General features: G+C 39.8%; 1 protein-coding gene across 1 annotated transcript in view; it reads left to right on the top strand.

The window, feature by feature from the left end:
* cntnap5l (contactin associated protein family member 5 like) overlaps positions 1 to 26,135 on the top strand; it is a 144,858-nt gene that overhangs the window by 96,521 nt on the left and 22,202 nt on the right. The window contains exons 7-16 of the mRNA XM_063012337.1: positions 4,289 to 4,432; positions 6,244 to 6,514; positions 6,910 to 7,059; positions 10,508 to 10,679; positions 11,041 to 11,147; positions 14,309 to 14,428; positions 18,761 to 18,961; positions 25,245 to 25,401; positions 25,671 to 25,798; positions 25,915 to 26,085. Coding sequence (XP_062868407.1) covers positions 4,289 to 4,432; positions 6,244 to 6,514; positions 6,910 to 7,059; positions 10,508 to 10,679; positions 11,041 to 11,147; positions 14,309 to 14,428; positions 18,761 to 18,961; positions 25,245 to 25,401; positions 25,671 to 25,798; positions 25,915 to 26,085 — 1,621 coding nt within the window. The remainder of the gene's footprint in view (positions 1 to 4,288; positions 4,433 to 6,243; positions 6,515 to 6,909; positions 7,060 to 10,507; positions 10,680 to 11,040; positions 11,148 to 14,308; positions 14,429 to 18,760; positions 18,962 to 25,244; positions 25,402 to 25,670; positions 25,799 to 25,914; positions 26,086 to 26,135) is intronic.

Raw genomic sequence — 26,135 nt, 5'->3', positions numbered from 1 at the left:
CAATCATGTCCATGCATATAGTCAACTGGCCGAGAGCATCATTGAGATTTGAACTCTGGATCCCTTGATTTGGGTGCTTAAAATGCACCGACCAAGCAACTACAATTATATGAATAAAAATTGAGATAATCTAATATCATTGTTATAATGATAAATATTAATAATAATATTATTGTTTTTGTTTTAATATTGTTAAATCATGTTTTTACAGTTAACACACACACACACACACACACACACACACACACACACACACACATATATATATATATACACCGATCAGCCATGACATTAAAACCACCTCCTTGTTTCTACACACACACTTTGTAGTTCTACAATTACTGACTGTAGTCCTTGATCTGTTTCTCTGCATGCTTTGTTAGCCCCCTTTCATGCTGTTCTTCAATGGTCAGGACCCCCACAGAGCAGGTATTATTTAGGTAGTGGATCATTCTCAGCACTGCAGTGACACTGACATGGTGGTGGTGTGTTAGTGTGTGTTGTGCTGGTCTGAGTAAAGTTAAGCATACTTTTGGCTCTGTAGTGTGAGTGATTTGTTCTCTGAGCCTTACTTAGTAATTATTTTATAAACTAATGTGAACACTTCCTGTTGTCTTATCCCCTTTTGACTAAATAATTAATGCATTCAATTCTCAACAGAAACTGATCATTTATGACAGATATAAGCCTTTTTATACATGCTTGAATAATTTAGCACCTTTGCTGAAAAAGCTATTGCCCCGGTCAGTTGCCGTTTTATTACGTATTTGTCATTTGATGAATTTGGGTCATTTAAAAAAAAATCTTTTTGCACAAGACAACTTAAAAATGCTGCATATTTTATAAAGCATACTTGCATTTAAAGCTGTCCAAAAATTCTATATATAATTACCTCTTTTACTAGTGCTCACCACATTTAGTTTTTTATTGATGTTAAATAACTTCTATAATTTGATATCGGTGAAGGAAGTTTTCTTTGCAGATCAGATCAAGACCTGCTGCTATATTTTGATCATAAACGGCTTATTTATTATTTCAGATCTTGCCAAAGCATTCTGCACTGGTTTCAATTAATTTGGGAACTTTAATTTAACAGATAGATCATTGACCAAACCCAACCTCTCACTTAAAGTCCAGGTAACCAAGCTAGAGCGCTCTTATTTTGGACACTTTATAAGAAGAACCAGTTAATTGAAGGTAAAAGAGGAAGAGGACAACCAGCAACAAGAGGAATTAATACAATTAGAGGAGCAATGAATGAGCCATTAAGAAGCCTGAAGGCCCACTAATAATACTAGTACTAGTACTACTACTAATAATAGTAATACAAATGGCTGAAAAAATTAGAATTTAAGTTGCTTTTGTATTTTGGATTGTTATCCTGCTACACAAGTCAACAATCTCAGCTTTAGCTCATGAACAGAACCCTCACAATTTCACACTAACACCACCAGTGTGTTCAGCTGTTACATACAGGTGAGGAAACTAAAATTGGCACTAAAATTGGTCTGAAGGTTGAACTTGTTTTGGTTATGTTGAGCAGAGTTTTTAACCTTCAGTTGCTTGAATTGTATATGTTTACAATTGTTAGGTGTGAATTGTCCATAATTTTAACTGTAAATGTTTGTTTATTTGGATTTTAACGTCATGTTTTACACTTTGGTTACATTCATGACAGAAATGGTAGTTACTCATTACACAAGATTCATCAGTTCACAAGGTTATATCAAGCACAGTCATGGACAATTTAGTGTCTCCAATTTACCTCTTTTACACGTCTTTGGACTGTGGGAGGAAACCAGAGCACCCGGAGTAAACCCACACAGACACGGGGAGAACATGCAAACTCTAAACCGAAAGGACCCGGACCTCCCTACCTGGGGATCGAACCCAGGACCTTCTTGCTGTGAGGCGACAGTGCTACCCACTTAGCTACCGTGCCGTCCTAACTAATTGAAGTCTGACCTCAGCTAAGGTAGTTCTGTAGATGTTTGCCTAAATCTTTTCTGACCTCACTAATGTGCTCTGGCTTTGTGAGTTCTTGGAGGAATTTTCCGCAGGCTATATAGTTCTGAGTCATTTATTACTGGTCAATGTTTTCTTTCCTATTTGATGATGATAGCTCTCATTGTGGTTCAGTGAAGTCCCAGAGCTGTAGAAATACTTTTGTATTGCTTGTTTAAATAAAAATGATCTTACCAAAATTTGCTCACCTTGTGTACCAAGTAACAAGAGTTAAAAGTTATTATTATTATTAGTTGAATTATTTTGTTTTAAATCTTTTAAACAAGCATGTTATGGGTGTTAAATAATTGTGTCTGACTGTATATTGGACAGTACAAAGTGATGTGTTACTTTAGATTCCTTTGTGTTATCATGTTTTATTTAATGATCTGAAATAGCTTGACTACGGCCAAGAGATCTGGGGGGGTGGAGGAGCGCTGAGGCCGTTAGCCCATTACTTGAGCAGAATGAGCACACCACTCTATAGTGCTGCTGTAATGTTGCTGTTGTAGAAAACCAGTGCTAGTCTCACATATGCTGCAGTTGTAGCATTGCGGAACACGTCAAGCGCACAAAGTGCTCACTCCTGTCGAAAATCAATGCCGGTAAAAACAACAGCCAGTAAATGTGGGATCTCTAATCCCAATTTCTAAACCAGTCCTGCAACAATCCATTACATATTGATTCCATTAAAAGTACAACCAACAAGAAGTAAGGTGCAGGGAAGTGTTATTTTCTCCTTTGCCACTCCAGTAATGAAATACACACCAGGCAAGGTTTCCACTGATGGGTCTTTTACATTTTCTTTTAAGATGTAAGTAAGTATGCTAATATCACAACTAAAAAGAAAAAAAAAACAATTCTGCCTTGCCTTTTGGACACATAAAGAAGCAAAAATGCTGAACCTTATTTATTTATTAGAATTTTTAGGTCCTGTTTCTGTTGACAGAAACAAGATTATTCAGTTCATGGACAATTTTGTATCTCCAATTCACAAGAAGACCGGAGCTCTCGGAAGAAACCCACGCAGTCACGGGGAGAACATGCAAACTCCACACAGAAAGAACCCAGACCGCTCCCCCTGGGAATCAAACCCAGGACCTTCTCCCTGTGAGGCGACAGTGCTACCCACTGAGCCACCATGCCGCTCAAAATGCTGAACCTGTGTTGAAAAAAACTTCTAAACTTTGCCAGTTAGGGATGTAACGATGCACCATAAGGCAGTTAAAAATCGGTGCACATGTGCCAAGATTCGAATCATTAATTCATGTAAAATGAATCGATATTCACTTTAAACAGCAGAGGGCACTGCCGCTATTTTTGCCAGGTTTGGAATTTTCCAGCCAAATTTATTCATGTGAGGATACTTTCTTTATTTGTATTATTCATTTATTCATTGATTGTGGGATTTGTTTTACATTTTCATTTGAGTTTTTTAACACAAAAAGGTTAATGTGCAGCATTGTTTTGTATAGTTTGTACCTACCTCAGAAATAAAAGGGCTTCATTATTTAGATAAATAAAAGAAGTATTTTTTAAACAGAAATAATAAAAGGAAACTTTGTCATAATTTGTCTTCAATTTTATGTTGTTTAAAAAAATCAGGAAAAATCATATCGTGAACCCAGTATTGTAAATCGTATCGCATCATGGGTAGAGTGTATCGTTACATCCCTATTAGCAGTAAATCTTGAAGTTTTATTAAACTGATGCTAACCTGATGCTTGTCTACATGTTCCTTAGCTCTTTTCACCTTGATCAGTTGATTTTAGGAGCTAAAAACAAACTTCTGGTACAACTTTAGCTGAACCTTTTATTAAATTAATTGGTTTTCCAGCTGGAACATGACTTTTCAGTACAGTTTATGTATTCCTGATTGGGTTAAGGTCAGGACTTTATAATGTGGGTTAAAAAGTTTAATTTAGACATGAAATGCAGTTGATGAGGAGTTCTTTGGCCATTGTCTTGTTGGAATGCCAAATTGCATCCAACATTTAAGTATTTTTAGGTCATACAAACTTCCGGTCATTTTGGCCAAATAACTTCATCTTTTCATCTGACCTCAAAACACTTCTGCAGCTGGCTTTAACTTTGTACAGGTGATCAAAAGCAAACCTCAGTCGAGTGTTCGTTTTAGAGCCAGAGTAAGAAACACAGGGTGTTATGAATACATTTACGACAGGGTCCTCATTATACAGCCATGAATCATTCATCGATGCATTGTGTGTTCGGCATGTTAATGATTCCTTCCGTCTGCTTGTGTGTTTGGGTGTGTTTACTCAAGCTTAGTTTTGGAGGAATCCCTCTGCCAGGCAAACCCGGGACCTTTCTGAGGGAGAATTTCCACGGCTGTCTGGAGAGCCTGTACTACAACGGAGTCAACATCATCGACATGGCCAAAAGACGCAAACCCCAGATCTACACTGTGGTAGGTTTGTTACTTTTAACATATTATTAGCACGCTAGAAGGATAGCTGTCACTAAAGCTACAACCCGTCAATCACATCTCTGCTGTTATCGAGAGGTGTAAAAACACTCCGAGTACTCGCCTCACTTTCTTTCTTTGCTATGTGTTAGAACCCATTGCGTTAAGACAGTCTGGCTTGCATGACCCACAGTTAATCAGAGATCTGCAGAGACTTCTGCTTAATTGCAGTGACAGTTTTTCCTGTCAGCATAATGACAAGATCAAGACAGTGTGAAAAGGCAGACTTGCTATGTGCATGTAAGTGTAGAAAAGCTTTTTTGAGGCTAATTAACAGAAAGACCAGAATCTCTCTATCTCTCGCTCTCTGTGAGGTAGTGTAATCCTTCTCTCCAGCTTAACACTTCTTTTGAGGCCAGTTTAAAAGATGTTTCTTTTTTTCAGTCAGCCAAAACACTGTCTCCTGGCAGTAAACTAAACTAAACTTTACTTAATTAGACAGTTAGTAAATATTTTGGGAAGAAAAAGCAATTAGCATTGTTACAGCTTTGTCAGTTAAGGCTGCTTCTTCAGAAGTGCATTTTGGGAAAAGTCGCAAAATGTTGGTAAACCTGGACCTTCATTATTCATTAAAACAGTAGGATGTTTCCTAGGTGGCGGTTGGTAGTAAACTTGCCGTTATAAAGAGTAAAAGCACACCTATTGTGTCACATACTAAGCTATTAATGTTTGTTTGTTTGTTTGTTTGTTTATTAGGATTTTAACGTCATGTTGTTTTACTCTTTGGTTACATTCATGACAGGAACGGTGGTTACTCATTACACAAGGTTCATCAGTTCACACAGGGTTATATCAAACCCAGTCATGGACATTTTGTATCTCCAGTTCACCTCACTTGCATGTCTTTGGATTGTGGAAGGAAACCGGAGCACCCGGAGTAAACCCACGCAGACACGGGAAGAACATGCAAACTCCACACAGAAAGGACCCGGACCGCCCCACCTGGGGATCGAACCCAGGACCTTCTTGCTGTGAGGCGACAGTGCTACCCACTTAGCCACCGTGCCACCCAAAGCTAATATTGTAAAATGCAATTCAAAAAAATATTCACTTAATAACAAAAAACATATCTTAATCTTACTATATCTTACTGTGGCCAAACCACAAGTTTTAAACATCCGGCTGGATTTTAAATCTTATTATCAATCATAACAATAGACCTGCACTGTGTTACTGTGATTACTGTCAAAACCCAGCCGGGTTAGCGCTGAACACTGAACAACAGGCTTGAGTGGAATATTGATTAACATATAAAGAAACTTTATCTTCAACTTCAACCCATGCAGCTAGCAAGTTTCCTGTACCTCAATTAGGGCTGATTTTGACGTTTTTGCAGCTAACCAATACATGTATTAAGGTAACAGCACAATGCTGACAGCTTTTAGGGTAAAACTCTGGAAATTAGTCATTTTGTAGCCGACAGTAACCTTGATCAATGTTGCTTTGAGATATTAAAAGCCTCTTTGCTTTACTAAGTTATAGTTAAATGACAAAACATTTAACTGTAGCACCTTCAATTTTTTCCTTTTCACTTTCTCCTTTACACCCACATTCTCCATAAATCGGTCACTTTTTTATCCTCCTCTGTTTCCACCCATGTCATACTTCAATGCATCTACTATTCACCTCCTACTCTTCCTTACATCCACACTGCCACTTTAATTCTAACTGTTCTCACCTCCACCATCACCTGGTCCCATTTTCATCCTCCATTGTTTCTCCCCCTACCATTTTCTATTCGTTCTTCCTCTCAGGGTAACGTGACGTTCTCCTGCTCTGAGACGCAGCCAGTTGCGGTGACCTTTCTCAGCAGCACTAGCAGTTTTCTGGCTCTGACCACTGACTCGACAGTAGAAGGACTGTCCATTCGACTTCAGTTCAGAACGTGGAATCAGGATGGCCGGCTCCTTTTCGTCCCGATGAGCCGCAGCCCAAAACCGGTCTCCCTCATTCTGCAGCTCACTGGGGGGCAGATTATGCTTTTTCTTAAAGGAATCCCACAACGCACTGCTCAGATTAATGCTGGTAAGATAAAGATATAAATCACTTCATATGTTAGTCTATTTTGTGTCAGCTTTAATAATACCTGATGCACTAAATGGCCAAAAGTATGTGGACACTCAAGGTCAGGGTGGGGATGGTTGCACTAAATTGGTGCAAGCCTGAAAGTAAATGGATGAGTATATTTGGCCTGGATTTAAATAGTATCCTATCAAGGTTATAATCTGGCCTTGTGCCTAGTGTGAACGTGGCCAGTCCCCACTATGACCCTGGCCATGATGAGGTGTGTTGTTAAAGATGAATGAAGGAATGAATGTATAAAGAAAACTAGGTACACACTAGTTTACTCGTTTGTAAATTGACACAGGATGGAGGTTAATATCAAGTCAACACATGAGTGTCTCCTCTCTCCACACCAGGTCAGAGTTTGTGTGATGGACAGTGGCACTCGATTGCAGTGGAGGTCAAAGGTCAGCAGGTGTTTCTGATGGTCGACAATCAAAAGCCGGTTACCACTGAGGTCATTCGTTTCACCACTAGCCTACAGGGAACAACCGTCTTTCTTGGAGGTATGTTTTTGTAGTGGTGGGAATACTACTATCTATCTACCAACTTTCAAATATGGAGGACAAAGCATGGTGTGTCTGGAGCTCTTTTGCCTTATTCTGAGTTGTGATTTGCACAGAATTGCTGCAATCCTAAATCCACAGAGGCTCCCACAGCATCTCTCAGCACTATGTGATACCATCTGGTCTATATCCACTTGGTTCATCCTAGAGCAAGACTGTGACCTGAAGCAAAAAACAAGACCATGACCTGAAAAGTACCCCCAGGCCATGTCAGAACTAGCTCAGAGGACAACAACAAGATGCCAGGCTTTAAATCATGGGATGACCAGGGCAGCCTCCGGGCTCAAACCTGAATGAGCTGGTCTGAGATGTACAGGACAGAAGGATCAAAGCAGAGCAACCTACAATTGCAACATCTGTGTGAACTTTTGCACCAGTTTTGGGAAGAACTTTCAAACAATATTTGATTTTTGTTGTAGAATGAATGTCTCAGGTGTGTTAACCTTAGATGCCCTTCCTGACGCAACCCTCCCTTATTTTGGGACTGGCCTTGAGGGTGCATTGACAAGTGTGTCTCCAAATCGCTAGACTGTCAATCACGGCCAATTGTGTTTGTGTGAATGCCGACCAGGTCGGTGGCTCTAATGTGCCAGCGTGTTAAACCAGTGTGCCAGCCAGAGATGTTCACAAGTCACAAAATACGAGTCCGAGTCAAGTCACGAGTCTTTAGGCTAGAGTCCGAGTCAAGTTACGAGTCGTTAGGCTAGAGTACGAGTCAAGTCACAAGTCTTTAGACTAGAGTCCGAGTCAAGTCACAAGTCTTTAGACTAGAGTCCGGGTCAAGTCACAAGTCTTTAGACTAGAGTACGAGTCAAGTCACAAGTCTTTAGACTAGAGTCCGAGTCAAGTCACAAGTCTTTAGACTAGAGTCCGGGTCAAGTCACAAGTCTTTAGATTAGAGTCCGAGTCAAGTGACAAGTCTTTAGACTAGAGTACGAGTCAAGTCACAAGTCTTTAGACTAGAGTACGAGTCAAGTCACAAGTCTTTAGACTAGAGTCCGAGTCAAGTTACAAGTCGTTAGACTAGAGTACGAGTCAAGTTACAAGTCGTTAGACTAGAGTACGAGTCAAGTCACAAGTCTTTAGACTAGAGTACGAGTCAAGTTACAAGTCTTTAGACTAGAGTACGAGTCAAGTCACAAGTCTTTAGACTAGAGTCCGAGTCAAGTTACAAGTCGTTAGACTAGAGTACGAGTCAAGTCACAAGTCTTTAGACTAGAGTACGAGTCAAGTCACAAGTCTTTAGACTAGAGTACGAGTCAAGTCACAAGTCTTTAGACTAGAGTCCGAGTCAAGTTACAAGTCGTTAGACTAGAGTACGAGTCAAGTCACAAGTCTTTAGACTAGAGTACGAGTCAAGTCACAAGTCTTTAGACTAGAGTCCGAGTCAAGTTACAAGTCTTTAGACTAGAGTACGAGTCAAGTCACAAGTCTTTAGACTAGAGTCCGAGTCAAGTTACAAGTCGTTAGACTAGAGTCCGAGTCAAGTCACAAGTCTTTAGACTAGAGTCCGAGTCAAGTCACAAGTCTTTAGACTAGAGTCCGAGTCAAGTTACAAGTCGTTAGACTAGAGTCCGAGTCAAGTCACAAGTCTTTAGACTAGAGTCCGAGTCAAGTCACAAGTCTTTAGACTAGAGTCCGAGTCAAGTCACAAGTCTTTAGACTAGAGTCCGAGTCAAGTCACAAGTCTTTAGACTAGAGTCCGAGTCAAGTCACCTGTCAATATAATATACACAAAACATATTTTGGAAATGTAGCGTAGAAATAAACAAATAATATGTAAGTTCAAATAAAAACCAACAACAGATTAGTAACTGTATTTTGCCATTTTACTTAGTGCCTTTACATAACAAGAAGGTACCAGTTAAAAGCTTAAACTGATACGTTTAATGGCACGCGCTATAAATAATGGCACAGCAGCCAAAATCCAAAACACAACAAAGAAATCATAAACAATGCCTACCTTTATTTACCTTTAGATTTATAAGCGTGTGTCCCATTAGGAATAGAATCCGTTATTTTGTAAATGTGTTCTTATAATGAAAACCTCCAAACTTTTCCTGGTTGTGAAGTAAAACACGAACTCGTTAGAAAGCCGATCAAGCGTTTCATTACCACGTCATCTGTGTGACGCAAACTGAATAAATGCAAATAACAGCATTTCTTACTAAAAATTAAAATCAGAATGGGTTCAGAAAGCGCTCTTTCAACCATTAGCTCAAATTCTGTAGGAGCGTTCCATTCACCCCAGTTGTTCCTGTGAAGTGCACTATGTAGGGTATTCCACCATTTTTAGTGAGATTCCAATCCAAGGGTAACGAAAATGTTCAAATGAAGTGAACTTCAAACTGTGTAGGGAGTAGGAAGCGACGCTTTATCAAAGTAACTAATGTTAACACTTGCTGACGCTAGGGACTCTTGTTGTTTATGAGGTTTTTTTTTTTTTGCGAGTCATGATTTGAGTCCGAGTCATTTAAGATCTGGTCAGTTCAGGTCCTTGACATTCCTTTTGATTGATAACTGAAATAGAGAGGAATGACAGCGTCAGAGTGACTGATGAGCCACAAAGGTTGTTTGATGCGTGTGGCTTATTAGAACACACAAAGCCCACCAGTTCTTTTTAGCTTCAGCTATAGATCTCAGTCTGCTGACATCTCAGTCAATCAGTTATAATTTCCATTGTAATTCAATGTTTTTGAGACTGATCAGGCCAGAGGTGACCATCCCTTATGGATCGTGTGATATCTTTAACCCTTTAATGGTCTCACCAAGAAAATAATGTTTAAAAATATTTCTTAATTTCTTTGGACTTTACCAACAACAAACCTTTACTATTTTCACTAGTGCACACAGTAGTGCACAACTTTTATGGATGATTTTTCAGCGGCTAGCTTCAAGTTGACGTAAAGGTTAGAAAGGCTGTTGTCTTAAAACCACAGTGTCATCTACCAATATTTTTGAGTTAAACACACGTCAACCAAGGAGTAAATAAATACAGCTTATTTTTACCCAACAATTTTGACTCAAAGTGGGCTCAACCGAATGGTTAAGCAGGCCATTAAAGGTTGTATAAAAGGGGCCTTTCTACATCACTTCATTCCAGTTAGACCAACAGAGAGTCCTATTTTCTTTGGACCATTTCTTTTGTTCTGCATCAACAAACCACTCACCATCTAAAAGGAACAACATGAAGAGAAAACATTACTGCAAAACTTCTCTGAGTAATCTGTTTTCAGCTTGCAGGGTTTTAATTAAACCTGATAAATCCCTCAGCGTGTTACGTTCCAGTGTGATTACTTAAATACCTGCATAAGCTGCTCAGTGTGTGCTGCTGTTCTTATGTCCTCTTTCATTTGAAGAGTCTAATGCAGACATGCTGTTATTTTAGGTTGCCCTGCACTGGCGAATGAGCTCGACTGCGAGAAACCATCCGCAGGATATCAGGGGTGCCTTCGACTCATCTCTGTTAAAAATCAGCCAGTCGATCTCAGCAGAATTCAGCAGGACAAGTCGGCAAACTTCAGCCAGCTGGACTTTGATATCTGCAGTATCCGAGACAGGTCAGATGGTTTGAAGTTGAGGTCAAGCACAGCTTTATTGCCTCAATATGTACCATGAAGGGAAACAAATATTCAACCTCTGTTTGTTGTTTTGTGTATGGTATATCCATTATATTTTTTTCCTTATTTTGGCTGCTTGTGTATTTTTGGGGATGCCACAAAGGCATTCTGTCTGCATGGGGTCTGTTAAGTTATTATACCTAGTTTTTTACTAGAATGCCCTTTCTGATGCCCCAGAACAAAAAAATGGATTGGATGGAAGAAGATAAACACAATTTAAACATAATTTAAATGACATATTATTTAAAAACGATTGGACAAGGCCTCAGATCACATTAAAGCTATGTTCTTACCTGGCTAGGTGTGTGCCCAACTTCTGTGAACATGATGGAGTGTGCTACCAGTCCTGGGACCATTTCTACTGTGACTGCTCGGGCACCGGCTACACCGGAGCGACCTGCCATAACTGTAAGTTCTTCATAATGTCAAAACACTGTCAGCACTCTGACTGCACCTTAGGCCCTAATGTCACATTTATAATACTCTTTTTATTAAAGTAATACAGGCACAACAGGAAGTGTGTACCACACAACAACATGGGTCCATGAACCTGGGTTCAGTTCATGTCTCTGATCATTCTCTTTAAGGAGTTTCTCATGTTCTTCTCATGTTCATGTGTGGATTTTTACTGCACGCTCTGGTTTAACTTCCACCTCCCAAAACACGCCTGTAAGAAAGCTGCTTTAAATTGCCTCTAGATGTGAGGGAATAAAAAAGTGTGCATTTACCTGTGATGGATTGGCACCCTGCCCTGGGTGTATTTCTGCCTTTGACTCTCATCTTGGCAGACAGGTTAGTAAAAAATAAATGAATAAAGAAACGCTACAGGCCACTTTATTACATTAATTTTAACGTGAAGTACCTGCAGAACACTCACACAGGCTGGGGGGAAAATCCAAAATATCTTAGACTGTCACCTGAAGTGAGGATTGAGACCAGATCCTCAGGACATGTGTTGCCGCGCGACACCCACTCAGTTAACAGCACCACCATGCAAATGAAAATATCATGTGATTCAAGTGCACACTACACTGATTAACAAAATACTATGACCACTGGCCTAATATGCTGTCAAAGGCTCTGCAGATTCATGGACTCCACAAGACATCTAGGGACTGTCTGAAAACATAGTGATCCCTCTACATAGATGCATTTTACGTCATTCTTGGCGCTCCCTAGAGGAAGGCTGTCTGAATTTTTAGATTCCTATAAATGCTCCTACTAAGGTGCCTTATTGTATAGCGATAATCTGAGTGAATGACGAGGAAGCGTCTGATGTATCTTTAATGGTGAAGGCAATCCCAGCATTCAGTGCGGCACAAGTTTTCTCACAAAAAATTACAAATATGATGGACGAATGTGGAGCTTCTTTTCAAATGTAAATACATTCTCATTGATTTTTATTTGTACAAAAGTGCACAAGTGTCATCTATTTGCAAATTTGGGCTTGTCAGTGACAATGTAACCATTTTCGGTACACAAAGGGAGATGTTAGCTGGCATGCTAGTGGGTGGTGCCGCCCCAGCCCACTGTAGTGCATCTAAATAACCTGCCTTATAAGTCGATATCTTATTAGAATCCTCTCTACTTAGGGAGCTGCTTAGGTAGGCAGAAGGCAACAAGGCAGCTCACTAGGTGTTCAGACAGACCCCTATAGTCCTCTGGTCTCTGGTACTCGCCCAACCGTCTTCATGATCTTAAAGAAAACAGGATTCATCAAACCAGTCAGCCTTTTCCCATTCATATGATGCTTCAGTGCCTGCATACTCATTGTTTGTGCTTTGGACAGTGGACACGAGTTAGCATCAGTACCACAAGAAACCACATGTTAGTGATGCTAATGAAAGACTCGACAGAAAAGAGTCATTTGGTCCAGATTTACCCTATTCTACAGCGATGGGCTAGGAGTGGATTTTTTTTCTTTTTTGTGGCAATGCCTAGTCAGTGAATTTAAACTGTGAAAGTGTTTGAGGAACCATGCATAATCATTTTTATACATGAATTGGCTGCCACATTAACCTTAACCGACCTTAACCTCATTGAAGGTCTTTGTGATGTACCAGCCTTTCCGAACTGTCTCGACTTTCCTGCCGTCAATACAATATTTCGGTAAAAACTTAATGCAACTCTGTAAATAAATATTATCAAATCTTTTTATTATTTGGACAGGCTGTGTACACGTCCCTCACAGGTCTAAACTTCTGATGTTAGCTTTATATACTTTTATACACCATGCAAATGGCAAAGTTGAGCCTGAATTGTCACTTATTTTCAAACTTGCAATTAAACCCAGGGCAGTACTGTTTCAAATAGTACAAGCAACTTTGTTTTCCAGCTGCTGAACTCCCAGGGCTACTTAATCGTCCGTCCTTGACCCTGTCACGCTGCACACTCACAGAATCTTGAAAATGAATCTTGTTTACTGGCTCCGGCTTCATCCACAAGTGTGAAATTCTGTCTGCTGCAGAGAAATTGGGCAGCCAGAGTAGACGAAAAGACCAAAGGAGAACACACACACACACATACATACACACACACAGATTCATTTCTGTGACATGATATATGACCTTTTTAAAGTCGAGGAACTTGTTGTATTTCAGTGACTGACCCACGTTAAGAGTCGTGTCCTTTTGTGTTGCCATTTTTGGCTCAGCTTCTGTGACTGGGCTGGACCTGCCTCTCAAAAAGTAACAAATAAAAGATACAAAACATCTGCAGTTTGCAATAAAAGAATGTTTACTGTCTTTTATTTGTTAATTTGTTTCTATTAATTTGGCCAGCTTTCATTTGTGGCTTCATGTGTGTTTGTGGCTTTTTAGCCACAATATTGTTTTTACTTGTTAGATAGATAGATAGATAGATAGATAGATAGATAGATAGATAGATAGATAGATAGATAGATAGATAGATAGATAGATAGATAGATAGATAGATAGATAGATAGATAGATAGATAGATAGATAGATACTTTATATATTCTGAGGGAAATCAGGCCTCGTTCTGCTTGATCTACAACAGATTGACTTGTTTGCATATTTTTGCCCAATGTAGATTTTTAAGCCAAAAGCATTTGAACACCTGACCTATTATTTTCCATCCCATTCCAAAATCATTAATATAGAGCTAGCATGTTTTGCACCTTAAGAGTGAAAAACAGTGTCTATAAAAATTTTGGCTCATCCAGTAAAAAGCATTTTTTATGTTTAGCTCTGTGCAGAACACTGCATTTTCTTTGCACCAAGATTGGCAGGGCATGTCTTTATGAACCTCGCTTTGTCCATAAAAGCACAGTCATGTTAAAACAGTAAAGGACCTTCCCGAAACTTTTGCCACAGGTTAGAATCATATAGTTGATTTTGTGTAATTGATTTCAGACATTATTAGCAATGGTTCTGGCCAAACTTAGTAATTAGAAGGGGGTGTCTGCATCCATTTGTATAATTGGTGTATGAGGAAGCATCACGTTGGGTTTTACGAGGTACTCTTTACACCCTCAGTTTTAATGTTTTCAGTTGACACTTTGGATTCCTTGTACTTTTTTAATCTCTTTGTCTGTCATTCTTTGGCAGCAATATATGAGCGATCATGTGAAGCCTACAGGAAAAGTGGAAGTCCTTCAGGAGTTTTTACTATTGATCCTGATGGCAGTGGCCCCCTACAGCACACACAAGTGAACTGCACTGTAGCAGGTGGGTTGCTTTTCTACTTTTTTGTGCTTTTTTAAATGCAGTTTGAATTGCATGTATTTCTAGAAATCACGTCTCATTAACTTTAGGCGCAATTCTCTTTGGCAGCAGCAGGGAGTAATTTGAATCTCTTCTCACTTATGTTTGAGGGTAGGATCACAGTTGTGACAGGGTTACTACAACATATTTCCTGTTTTTAAATCAGTTTGACAGTTTTCTTTGTAACATTGGGTTTGTCTGAAAACCTAGTGATCTCTCTACATAGACGCATTTTATGCCAACCTACGCGCTCCTGAGAAGAAGGCTGTCCGAATTCTTAAATGCCTTTAAATGCTGCCTACTGAGGTGCCTTATTTTGAAGCGATAAAATTGTCTTGAAGTTGTCTTTCCTCCGGCTGGAATCAAAACGTTTCTTAAACGTAGTTTAAGCTTACTGGCAGAATTTAGAATGTTTGTACTCCACGTTTATCTGTACCATGCTTCATTTATATCCCATCAATCTGACCATCATATTAAGACAGCAGTGAGCTCCGATCTCAATACTTTTTGGATTAATTGGAATGCAAGTATGGCCTTTGCGTCAAACATCAGTGGTTGACATCATAGATGTTTTATTTACAGACATTCCAATTTTTACAGACACACTTCAAAATAAAGCTTAGATAGATAGATAGATAGATAGATAGATAGATAGATAGATAGATAGATAGATAGATAGATAGATAGATAGATAGATAGATAGATACTTTATTGATCCCAAATGAAAATGAAAGCAATTACAGCTTGAATGAAGTGCCAACTCAATGTTTATACCTAGTCTTTTGGAATGGGAACAAGCCTATTTTCAGGTGTCCACATACTTTTGTTACACACACATACTGTATTCTTACACTGGGCTTTCTGAAATAGCTCAGGAGTTTATTTTAGAATATTTTTATATTATTCCAGTTCAGACAGAGTACCATAACTATCATAAACCAGACAAAAGGTACAAGGTCAGGAGGAGCAGATGTTCATGTTTCTGCAACGTGGGATGCTACGCTTCTACAAAGACGTCCGTTTTATTTGTTCCATCTGACCACCTGAACTTTTCATAGAAAAATACAATAATAAGCAGAAATCGACCTTTAGAAGAATGTACCTACGTGAATGTCAGCTTTTTGTTGTGGGTGTGTACATATATATATATATAGTATAACTGTTGACCCTTCATGTTCTCCTGTGTACAGACACACTGATGCATCCTGCATACTTGGACTGATGCATATTTTTTGGGGTTTTACCTTTTGACATCCTCTCAGCCCCTTGATAGGTCTCCGGGATGAGCCTGTTATACAGAGTGTCATCAGGCAGGAGAAGAGAGGTCCGTTATGTCAGCAGAATACAGAAATGTAGGTGGAAGAAGCAAAAAAAAAAAAAAAAAAAAAAAAAAAAAAAAAAATTTACTAAAAAAAAAAATCATAGAGTGTGTCAGCCCACTGAGACTGGCAGCTTGGCCTCACTAGACTGATAGCTCTATTATTCTTAGTTTCGCTGAAGGCCGGCATTAGATGCGAGAGCCCACGGGTTGAGAGTCAGGCCAGATTAGTAAGATGTGTGGGTGAGATGCTTTTTGCTTCACTGTACATTGAGTGCCTAGAAAACAAAGCATGTGGACACCTGACCATTGGGTTGCTAAACATCCCATTCTGAATCTATGAGTGTTAGTAAGGAGTTGAAGCTATAACAGCATCTGATTTCTGGAAAGGCTACAACAAGTTAGTTAGTAAAAGCCTTTGTGAGGTGTTCAATGGTCAAAACTCATCTATAAAGAGGAGTCTCCACAAATAGTGTAAGTCTCAGTGGTCTTTTCATCTTCATTAGCCCACGTTTGATAGCCATCATCAAGCTTCTGGCAAAACTCTGATTGGATCTCTGTGAAAATCGTGTCACAGACTGTTAGATGAGCCGTTTCCCATTTGATATGCAATTTGCTGTGGAATTCAAAATGTAAGGTTTGTGTTTATTGATTTGACATTTTTCATCCATGTAGCATTCAAGTGCCTCACATTTACCAGTTTGTTTGTTTATTAGGGCAGTGATAGCTCAGTGGTTAAGGTACTGGACTAGTAATCAGAAGGTTGCCGGTTCAAGCCCCACCACCACCAAGTTGCCACTGTTGTGTCCCTGAGCAAGGCCCTTAACCCTCAATTGCTCAAAAATCATGTTCAGTCATAATTGTAAGTCGCTTTGGATAAAAGCGTCTGCTAAATGATGAAAATGTAAATGTAAATATTAGGATTTTAAAGTCATGTTTTACACTTTGGTTACATTCATGACAGGAACGGTGGTTACTCATTACACAACATTCATCAGTTCACAAGGTTATATCAAACACAGTCATGGACACTTTTGTGTCTCCAATTCACCTCGCTTGCATGTTTTTGGACTGTGGGAGGAAACCGGAGCACCCGAAGGAAACCCCCACGGACACAGGGAGAACATGCAAATTCCACATAGAAAGGACCCGGACCGCCCCACCTGGGGATCGAACCCAGGACCTTCTTGCTGTGAGGCGACAGTGCTACACATTTACCAGTTAATCTGCACTATAAGGCAGTGCTAGCAATCCTATGGCAGTTCAGTTAGCAATTGCTAAGTCAAAATATCCAAGATGTTGAAGTGTAAAGCAGCTAAAAACACTCAGGTCTCATTTATATCCCATCAATCTGACCAGCCTATTAAGCTGTGAGCTCTGATCTCAATCCTTTTTTGGATGAATTGGAAGTAAGGCCTTCTCGTCCAATATCAGGGGTTGACATTGTTTTTTTTGTTTGTTTTTTTGAGGTCCGTGAAATGAAACAAATTTCCACGTGAATTTAGTAGGTCCTAGTTATAACAGTAAATCCATCAAGTCCTGAAGTCAAGTTCAGCTTTTCCTTACACATTATGCAGTAACCCCAAACTAATTTTTTTGAACAAAACACATTAGACTTTAAATTTCTTTACGATACCCATATTTTCCTAAATCACAGCTTTGCAAACTCTTCTTAAATAAAGTCATCTGATCATTTTACGATCGTAATGTTTCAATAGTACAACGATTGTACGAGGGATCTTCAAAAAGTTTCCACACTTTTATATTTTTGTTGGAAACGGTGAGGGTGGGAGGAGTAGTACTTGGTCGTGTCTGAGAGACTGAGAGAGAGCTTATAGTCTGGATTTAGCACCATCTGATTTCCACCTTTTTGGACGCTCAGAGAAGCTTCATGGGGAAGAAGATTTTCATGTGATGATGATGTGAAAGCAGCAGTGCATCAATGGCAACACACTCACCAAAAACATTTTTGCTGATGACAAAATGAAAAAATGCATTGTTGGTGGCTCGGTGGGTAGCACTGTCACCTCATAGCAAGAAGGTCCTGGGTTTGGTCCCTAGGCGGGGCGGTCCAGGTCCTTTCTGTGCGGTGTTTGCATGTTCTCCCCGTGTCTGTGTGGGTTTCCTCCGGGAGATTCAGTTTCCTTCCACAGTCCAAAAACATGCAGTCAGGTTCATTGGAGACACTGAATTGTGTGTGTGCCCTACGATGGACTGTCGCCCCGTCCAGGGTGTTACTGTGTGTCTTGCGCCCATTGAAAGCTGGGACAGGCTCCAGATCCCCCGCGACCCTGATTGGATAAGCGGTTAAGAAAGAGAGTGAGTGAGGTGACTGTGTAGAAAATTGATGTCATTTGTTTTTGAAATTTTTAATAAATAGAGTTTAAAAAAAAGTGCAGAAGCTTTTTAAAGAACCCTCGTAATTTATACAAGTAACAAGCTGCTGTTAGAGTTTTCTTTCTGCAAATGGATGTGCTGCAGAAACTCCACATTTTTTAATAGCTCAGGCTGTTTAGCCGTCTCACCATTCAGTAAGTACCCACCTTTAAAAAGCGCTGGATTTAGTGGCTGGCACTGTGATGCTGCAAACACTAAACTACCAAACACAAATGGATTTTTTTTTAACGATTGCTGGCAGGGAGATTGTTTCGGCCTGACCTCAATTACAGGAGCTGGTAGCCATGCCGATTCTTCAAGGCTCAGCAAACACGCACTTCTGTCCATCTCACACGGGGAATTTTAATTTGCATAGAGAGAAGAAAATACTCACAGACTCGGTTAACTCAGTTCATTTCACAACCCCTTAATAAATGACCACATGACCTTGTGTTCCATACTTGATATTCATCAGGTAGTTGCATCTCACTTCATCACACTGCTAATCTCTTTTTCTCATTCGTTCGCACACGTGGCCAAGTCGTCCCTTCTGAGAGTGCTTCCTCTCCTAAATGTATTTTTATGTTTTTATGTTTTCACAGAGGAAAATATATGGACAGTTGTAGTCCACGATCACTTAGACCCCGTCAGAGTTCAAGGCTCCACTCCACGAAGTCCGTACGTTCTCATTTTTAACTACTCCATCTCGCCATATCACCTTCGCTCACTGGTGGCCTCTTCAGAGCTCTGCCAACAGGAAGTGACCTATCGATGCAGAAAGTCCCGTCTCTTTGACACCTGGGGTAGATATTACTTTTGTGTCTTTTTTGTGTCATTCTTTGAAATGTGTATGTTTGTGTGTGTGTTTGTGTGTGTGTGTTTGTGTGTGTGTGTGTGTGTGTGTGTGTACCGAATCAGAGAATGTTGGGACAGTATGGAAAATGCAAATAAAAAAAATACATATTTAATATTCTTGCAATAAGGATAAAAGTGATGGATTGTTTCAGGTGTTATTTTGTTTTTGCAAACACGTCATCAGGTGTGCAACAGTACAGACTTGTCGCAGATCTGTCTGAAAACCTACTAACCTACCTGGGCAGCTCACTAAGTAGAGAGGATTCTAATAAGAGATCAAACTCATAAGGCAGATTATTTAGACGCACTACTTAGACAGTGATTACGGAGATTATGTCACCGCAGTTTTGCTTACTAAGCTAACACAGTTAGCCTCAGGCCATTTAAACCAATAGAGTGAAGTGGCACAACCTGCTAGCATGCCAGCTAACATCTCCCGCTGTGTACTGAAAACGGTTAAATTGTCACTGACAAGCCCGAATTTGCAAATTAATGACACTTGTACACCTTTATAAAAATAAAAAATCAATGAGAATTTATTTGCATTGGAAAAGAACTCCAAAAGAACCAGAGCTGGTACATCGTATCATCCAGCTGGGCTGGGCGGCTATATGAAAAACGTTTGGCTGTTGTTCATTCAGACAGGGACCTCATAACTGATGCAATTACGACCTCTGCTGGCTTATTGATGGCGTCTGCACAGAGTTGAGGAATAATGCTGATCAGCGTGTGGCTCTCTGTACACAAAGCTGATTCGCATATGAACTCGCCTCGTGCAGGCGAAAAGATGCGGTCAGTACTGCGCATGTGTCAGAGGGGGCGTGTCAGTTTGCTGTCCTCAATCAGGGCGGGGGTCAGCTTCAGGAGAGAGGAAGCGTAACGCAATTGGGTAAAAATTCGACGCGCTAAAAAATCAGGGGACAAAGGAAGAAAATGCATTTAAAAAAAAGAACTCAGTTTGTTGCTGAGCGTTGTGAGAAAAAATGACAAAACACAAAATGAAATATACTTAATGAAAACGGTGGCAATCTGGTCTCACTGTGGTTTACAAGGTGTAACATAAAGCCTCCACATAGGGGTTTCGTGTACAGTTTTTTTTATGTGCCTGTTAAAATTTGTTTATTTAATTATCATTATTTTTGTCTGTGACCCATTTTTTGGCTTTTTGACCCTGATCTAAGGTTGAATAATTGTGATATGGAAGTGTTAACTAATTATCCTGCTACTCTGAAATATTACAACATTCATTTTCATTATTCATTTGCTGTATCGCTGTATTTTTCTTTAACATGAAAAGACGGGTGGTCCTGAAACTTCATCATCGACCGGCTCACTGTACAGCCAGCAAACAGGATTTATGCTAAATTAAACAAACTAGCACTTCTTTAGCTACATCTTTTTTTTTTTTTGACACAGGCACTGAGAAACTTGCTCTTCACACCACTTTGCAAATTACAAATTACATGCTGTCAGCTGAGACGAGAATTCAGCTTGAAACGGTTTTCTGTTTCTTTATTGTGGTTCATTTAGCAGACTTTGTGTGACTTATTTATGACTAACCTGCAATTAGAACAATCATTACGCTTTTCAGTCATTTTTGCAAGTCTTATAAATGCAATTTAACTTTCCAAATATGATTTGTAGGATTAATTATTTTGGAAATGTCAGACATTTGAAGTTTGTTGGCCTGTCCCGAGTTGTTTTTAGCAAGCTAAGCTATTTCAGCTCAAATAAATAATAAGAATGGAGACTGTTTAGTCTTCAGACTTTTTGCCAACCATATCGCAATATTTTTATTAAGCGGTTTGTTGTCAGGTTGAAAAATACTTTATTGTGGTGAAGTACCTTTTCAACTAATAGTCTTTTTTTTATCAGTCCATGATTTCATTCTGCCTTTTGTGTGAGACACTTTCTTAAACGAGAGCGCATTCCTTTCAGTCAGTGGTAAACAAGCAGCCAAATACTTACACTGACTGAAATGTGTATTATTATTTTTTTGTTAGATTCCAACCGTCCTACCTTTTACCAAAACATTTTTATGTTTTAGTCTTTAGAATTTTGCCAACCATGTTACAAAATTTTTATTAAACGTTTTGTTGTCAGGTTGGGTAATACTTTATTAAGTCATGGTACAGTGGTAACTCGATGTCAGTTGGTTCTGGGACTGGCGTTGAGTTTGTTTGTTTATTAGGATTTTAACGTCATGTTTTTTTTTGACACTTTTGGTTACATTCATGACAGGAACTGTAGTCACTCGTCACACAACATTCATCAGTTTACAAGGTTATATCAAACACAGTCATGGACAATTTTGTATCTCCAGTTCACCTCACTTACACGTTTTTGGACTGTGGGAGGAAACCGGAGCACCCGGAGGAAACCCACGCAGACACAGGGAGAACATGCAAACTCCACACAAAAAGGACCCGGACCGCCCCACCTGGAGATCGAACCCAGTGGCATCTTGCTGTGAGGCGACAGTGCTACCCAGTTAGCCACCGTGCCGCCCATCTGGCGTTGAGTTTAAAAGACGTTGAGTTTCAAGGTATTTTGTCCCATAATAATGTATGGGAAACCTGTTAATGCGTTCCATGGTCCCATGAAACTGCATATATTTTGGGTTTATGTAAAAGTAATGGGGTTGTTTTTGACACTTATACACTGAAAATAACATAAATATAATATAAAAACTCTGAAATACAAATAAAAACAGTAAAAAAAATTGTAATATAAAAATACAATAAAACCTGTACTTTACCTCTTTATTGTTTCATTATGCTTCTTAATCGTGGAGATGCTTGATCTTGGAATACCGTATTCCATTCAGTAAATGCACATTCACATGAGAAGGGTACAAATCTCTCCCTGAATTGCGTCGAGTTTCAAATATTTTGAGTTTAGGGGACGTCAAGGTCCCACTGTACTTTGCTTTAGTTAGGACTTTCAACTGTCTGTCAACACAAAGTCAGCATGGCAAAGCAGCTTTCTATCTGGCAGAAGTGGTAGCTGCTAATTAAGTGGATCATGGCTTGGTGGGTAGCACTGTCACCTCACGGCAAGAAGGTCCTGGGTTTGATTCCTAGGTGGAGTGGTCCGGGTCCCTTCTGTGTGGAGTTTGCATGTTCTCCACCTGTCTGTGTGGGCTTAATTTGGGTGCTCTGGTTTTCTCCAACAGTCCAAAAACATGCAGTCAGGTTAATTGGGGATAGGAAATTGTCCTAGGTGTTTGTGTCTTTACCCTGTGATGGACTGGCATCCTGTCCAGGGTGATTCTATACTTGCACCCAGTGAATTGAACCCAGCACGATCCTGAATCAGATAAAGCGGTGATAAAACAGACTGAATGAATATTTTTATTTGCAGTGTAAAAATGTTTATTGGAGGGCGGCATCGTGGCTCGGTGGGTAGCACTGTCGCCTCACAGCAAGAAGGTCCTGGGTTTGATTCCCAGGTGGAGCGGTCCGGGTCCTTTCTGTGTGGAGTTTGCATGTTCACCCCGTGTCTGTGTGAGTTTCCTCTGGGTGCTCCGGTTTCCTCCCACAGTCCAAAAACATGCACTTATGTCAACTGGCTGTGTGTGTGTGTGTGAGCGTAGTTGCACTGTAATGGACTGGCGATCTTTCCAGGGCATTTCCTACCTTTTGCCCAGTGAATTTGACCCACGTGACCCTGACCAGAGTCAACAGACAATAAATGGCAGAAATTTCACTAAAGTTAATGTACTTGTGTGAGCAGAAATTAAGTTTAGAATAAAAGGTGGCGACCTGTTCGAAGATGTAAATTACTAAGCAGGATTGCTGCAACAGCTTAAGTGCTGTTATGTCGTAGCTAATGCTAATTATAATAAATATGCATAAGCATTTTTGTTTGGCAATATTTCAGCTTTCTCAGGCAGTAAGTGACCTTTGATGTCTGGAGAGAGTATAAAGGTTAAATGCTTTTAGCATCTTTTACTAAGCATCTTCTAGCAATGTGTAAACAACCCAGCTTGAGTTCTAACATCAGTGAACTTTGCATTTATAGTCCATAAAAGCTGATGCTTATCAACAGTTTAACAAAACAGTGCTTTTTTACCTGTTCACAGGGCTGTTATACTTTTTTTGGGAATAGGTAGGACCTGTTAGCATAATGTTAGCTTTCTTAAACGAGAGCGCATTCTTTCCAGTCAGTGGTAAACAAGCAGCCAAATACTTACTGACTTAAATGTGTATTAGTATCTTTTTGTTATATTTCAACCTTTCTACCTTTTGGCAAACATAAAAGAAAGGACTTTTGCATTTACTTGTGTGAATCAGCTTTTTCCAACATGAAAATAATTAAGTCTAAATATAAGCCACCCTTACTGACGAACACTTGAAAGCTGCTTGAGAATTGGCATCAGCAGCTACTGTCCAGACTACATAAACCTGACTGACACCATTCAGTGCAAATCATCAGAATAAGGTCAGTGTGATTTTTCAGTCGCTTGCCCTGTAACTCTGAATATCAATATGGGCAACTAAGGCGCATTTAAAAAAAACTTCAAATGCTTACACTAATAATCAATACAAAACAAATTAGGAACGGAAATTTGGGTATTTACTATGCTGGGTGGCACAGTGGCTTGGTGGGTAGCACTCTCGCCTCACAGCAAGAAGGTCCTGGGTTTGATTCCCAGATATAGCTGTACGAGTCCTTTTTGTGTAGAGTTTGCATGTTCTCCCCGTGTCTGTGTGGGGTTCCTTCAGCAACCGTGTCAAACTAATTTGTAAAAAAATGCTTGTTAAAAATGACAATATAAAAATCATTATATTGTTTGTTTACCAGGAAAATTGGTTTTGTAAATCATTGCATTGAGCTATTTCTGCACACTCCCTCAGTTTTCTATGTTTCACTCTGTTGTTTTTCTTTTGTGTTAAAGTAAAGCTTTGTACAATCCTCTAGTGTACCCTTTCCTTTCTGCCTGCACTTTTGTATTGATCTGCGAAATTGAATGCCTCTAAGTACCTGTCAACCATAAGATCAACCGTTTGATCATTCTTTACGCAAACACATCTTAAAATTGAGGCAGACAGTGAATCCTAAGCCTGAGACTTTAATAAAGAATGTTTTTTGTCAAACATATGTATTTACACCGATTAGGCATAACATTATGACCACCTTCCTAATTTTGCGTTGGTCCCCCTTTTGCTGCCCCATACACAACAAACTGCGCTGCACTGTGTATTCTGACACCTTTCTATCAGAACCAGCATTAACTTCTTCAGAAATTTGAGCTACAGTAGCTCGTCTGTTGGATCAGACCACACGGGCCAGCCTTCGCTCCCCACGTGCATTAATGAGCCTTGGCTGCCCATGACCCACTGTTCCTTCCTTGGACCACTTTTGATAGATACTGACCACTGCAGACCGGGAACACCCCACAAGAGCTGCAGTTTTGGAGATGCTCTGACTCAGTCGTGTAGCCATCACAACTTGGCCCTTGTCAAACTCGCTCAAATCCTTACGCTCGCCCATTTTTCTGCTTCTAACATCAACTTTGAGGATAAAATGTTCACTTGCTGCCTAATATATCCCACCCACTAACAGGTGCTGTGATGAAAAAATAATCAGTGTTCTTCACATAATGATATGCCTAGTCGGTGTATGTATGTAAGATAAGATAAGATAAGACTTTATTGATCCCCTTAGGGAAATGTATACACACATCTGACTTTTTCTAATGGTGCAGTACATGTAGTTTGGTTACAGATACATAAGGATTTTTGGTGTTTATGGTCAAATCTACAGGTTAAACAGTGTGGCAAAATATTGATTTTCATTTAATTTCCATCAACCGTTTTATCCTGGGCAGGGTCGTGGTGGGCCCGGTTAAACCAGGAAACACAGGGCTCAAGGCAGAAATACCCTGGACAGGGTGCCAATCCAACACAGGTCTTTGGCCATCATCTTAAGACAAAGCTAAGCCCCCTAGTGCACTAGAAAAATCTTATCTTACTTTTTTTTTTTTTTAATAAAATTTTCTTTTAGCAAACCAAAACATACAGTGACTTCCAAAGAATAAAAGACAGATTAACAATCAACTGAATCAATAATAGAGAACCCCAAAAGGGAAACAACCCCATACAATAATTTTAAAAAAAAATCCAACCTCTCCCTCCTACTTAATATACTTAACATTGTAAATAATAATAATAATATTTTGGTTACAGAACAGGTATATTAGTTCATGAAAATGTGTTCATTTTCCAGATGGTACTCCTCTGTCATGGTGGCTGGACAGGGACGGCGTGAAGAGGACATACTGGGGGGGCTTTCTGCCTGGAGTTCAACAGTGCTCCTGTAGCCTGGAGGGCAACTGCAGGGACATGAACTATTTCTGTAACTGCGATGCAGATTTGGACACATGGTAATTCACTAGGATCACAAAATCAAATGACAAATGCTGCATCAGTTAACGTGCATTTTAATGTTCTGTATGTAGAGTCTCTGATGAAGAGAATAGATACACACAATCATGTTTACCACATGAGGAACCCACCTTGGTAAAAATCTAACTTTCAGCAGCTGACAGATCATACACATCAGCTTCCAACAAAGTTTTTTCCATCTCCGAGCTAGAAGTCCAGTCTTCTCATTATTCATTTCACCCCTTAAACATTTTCCCACTCTCTGCAGGGTAAATGATACCGGCTTGTTGTCCTACAAAGACCATTTACCTCTCAGCGAGATTGCCATCGGAGACACAAACAGAACAAACTCACAGGCACTCTTCCATATTGGACCTCTGCGCTGCTCTGGCGATCGTGGGTGTTCTGTTTACTGATTTCTTTCTTTCTGCTGTATTGATTCATTTTTACACAAGAGGTTTTGTATTACTGTCACCTGATGTTTAAGCTCATTTCGGCTCTTTTCTGTTCAGGATTTTTGTGGAACTCGGCGTCCTTTTTCTCAGAGTCGTCATATCTGCACTTCCCCACCCTGCAAGCCGAGTTAAGCGTGGACATCTCCTTCTTTTTTAAAACCGGTGCTGCTTCTGGCCTTTTCTTGGAGAATGTGGGAGTGCAGGACTTCATCCGACTGGAGCTGAGCTGTGAGTAGAATGCAGGGCAGCTTTTAAGCACTTGATTAGGATCCAGATAA

The sequence above is a fragment of the Trichomycterus rosablanca genome, chromosome 17, assembly GCF_030014385.1.
Source record: "Trichomycterus rosablanca isolate fTriRos1 chromosome 17, fTriRos1.hap1, whole genome shotgun sequence".
Taxonomy (NCBI): Eukaryota; Metazoa; Chordata; class Actinopteri; order Siluriformes; family Trichomycteridae; genus Trichomycterus; species Trichomycterus rosablanca.
The sequence above is the reverse complement of the archived record's forward strand: the minus strand, read 5'-3'. Positions and strand labels throughout refer to the sequence as shown.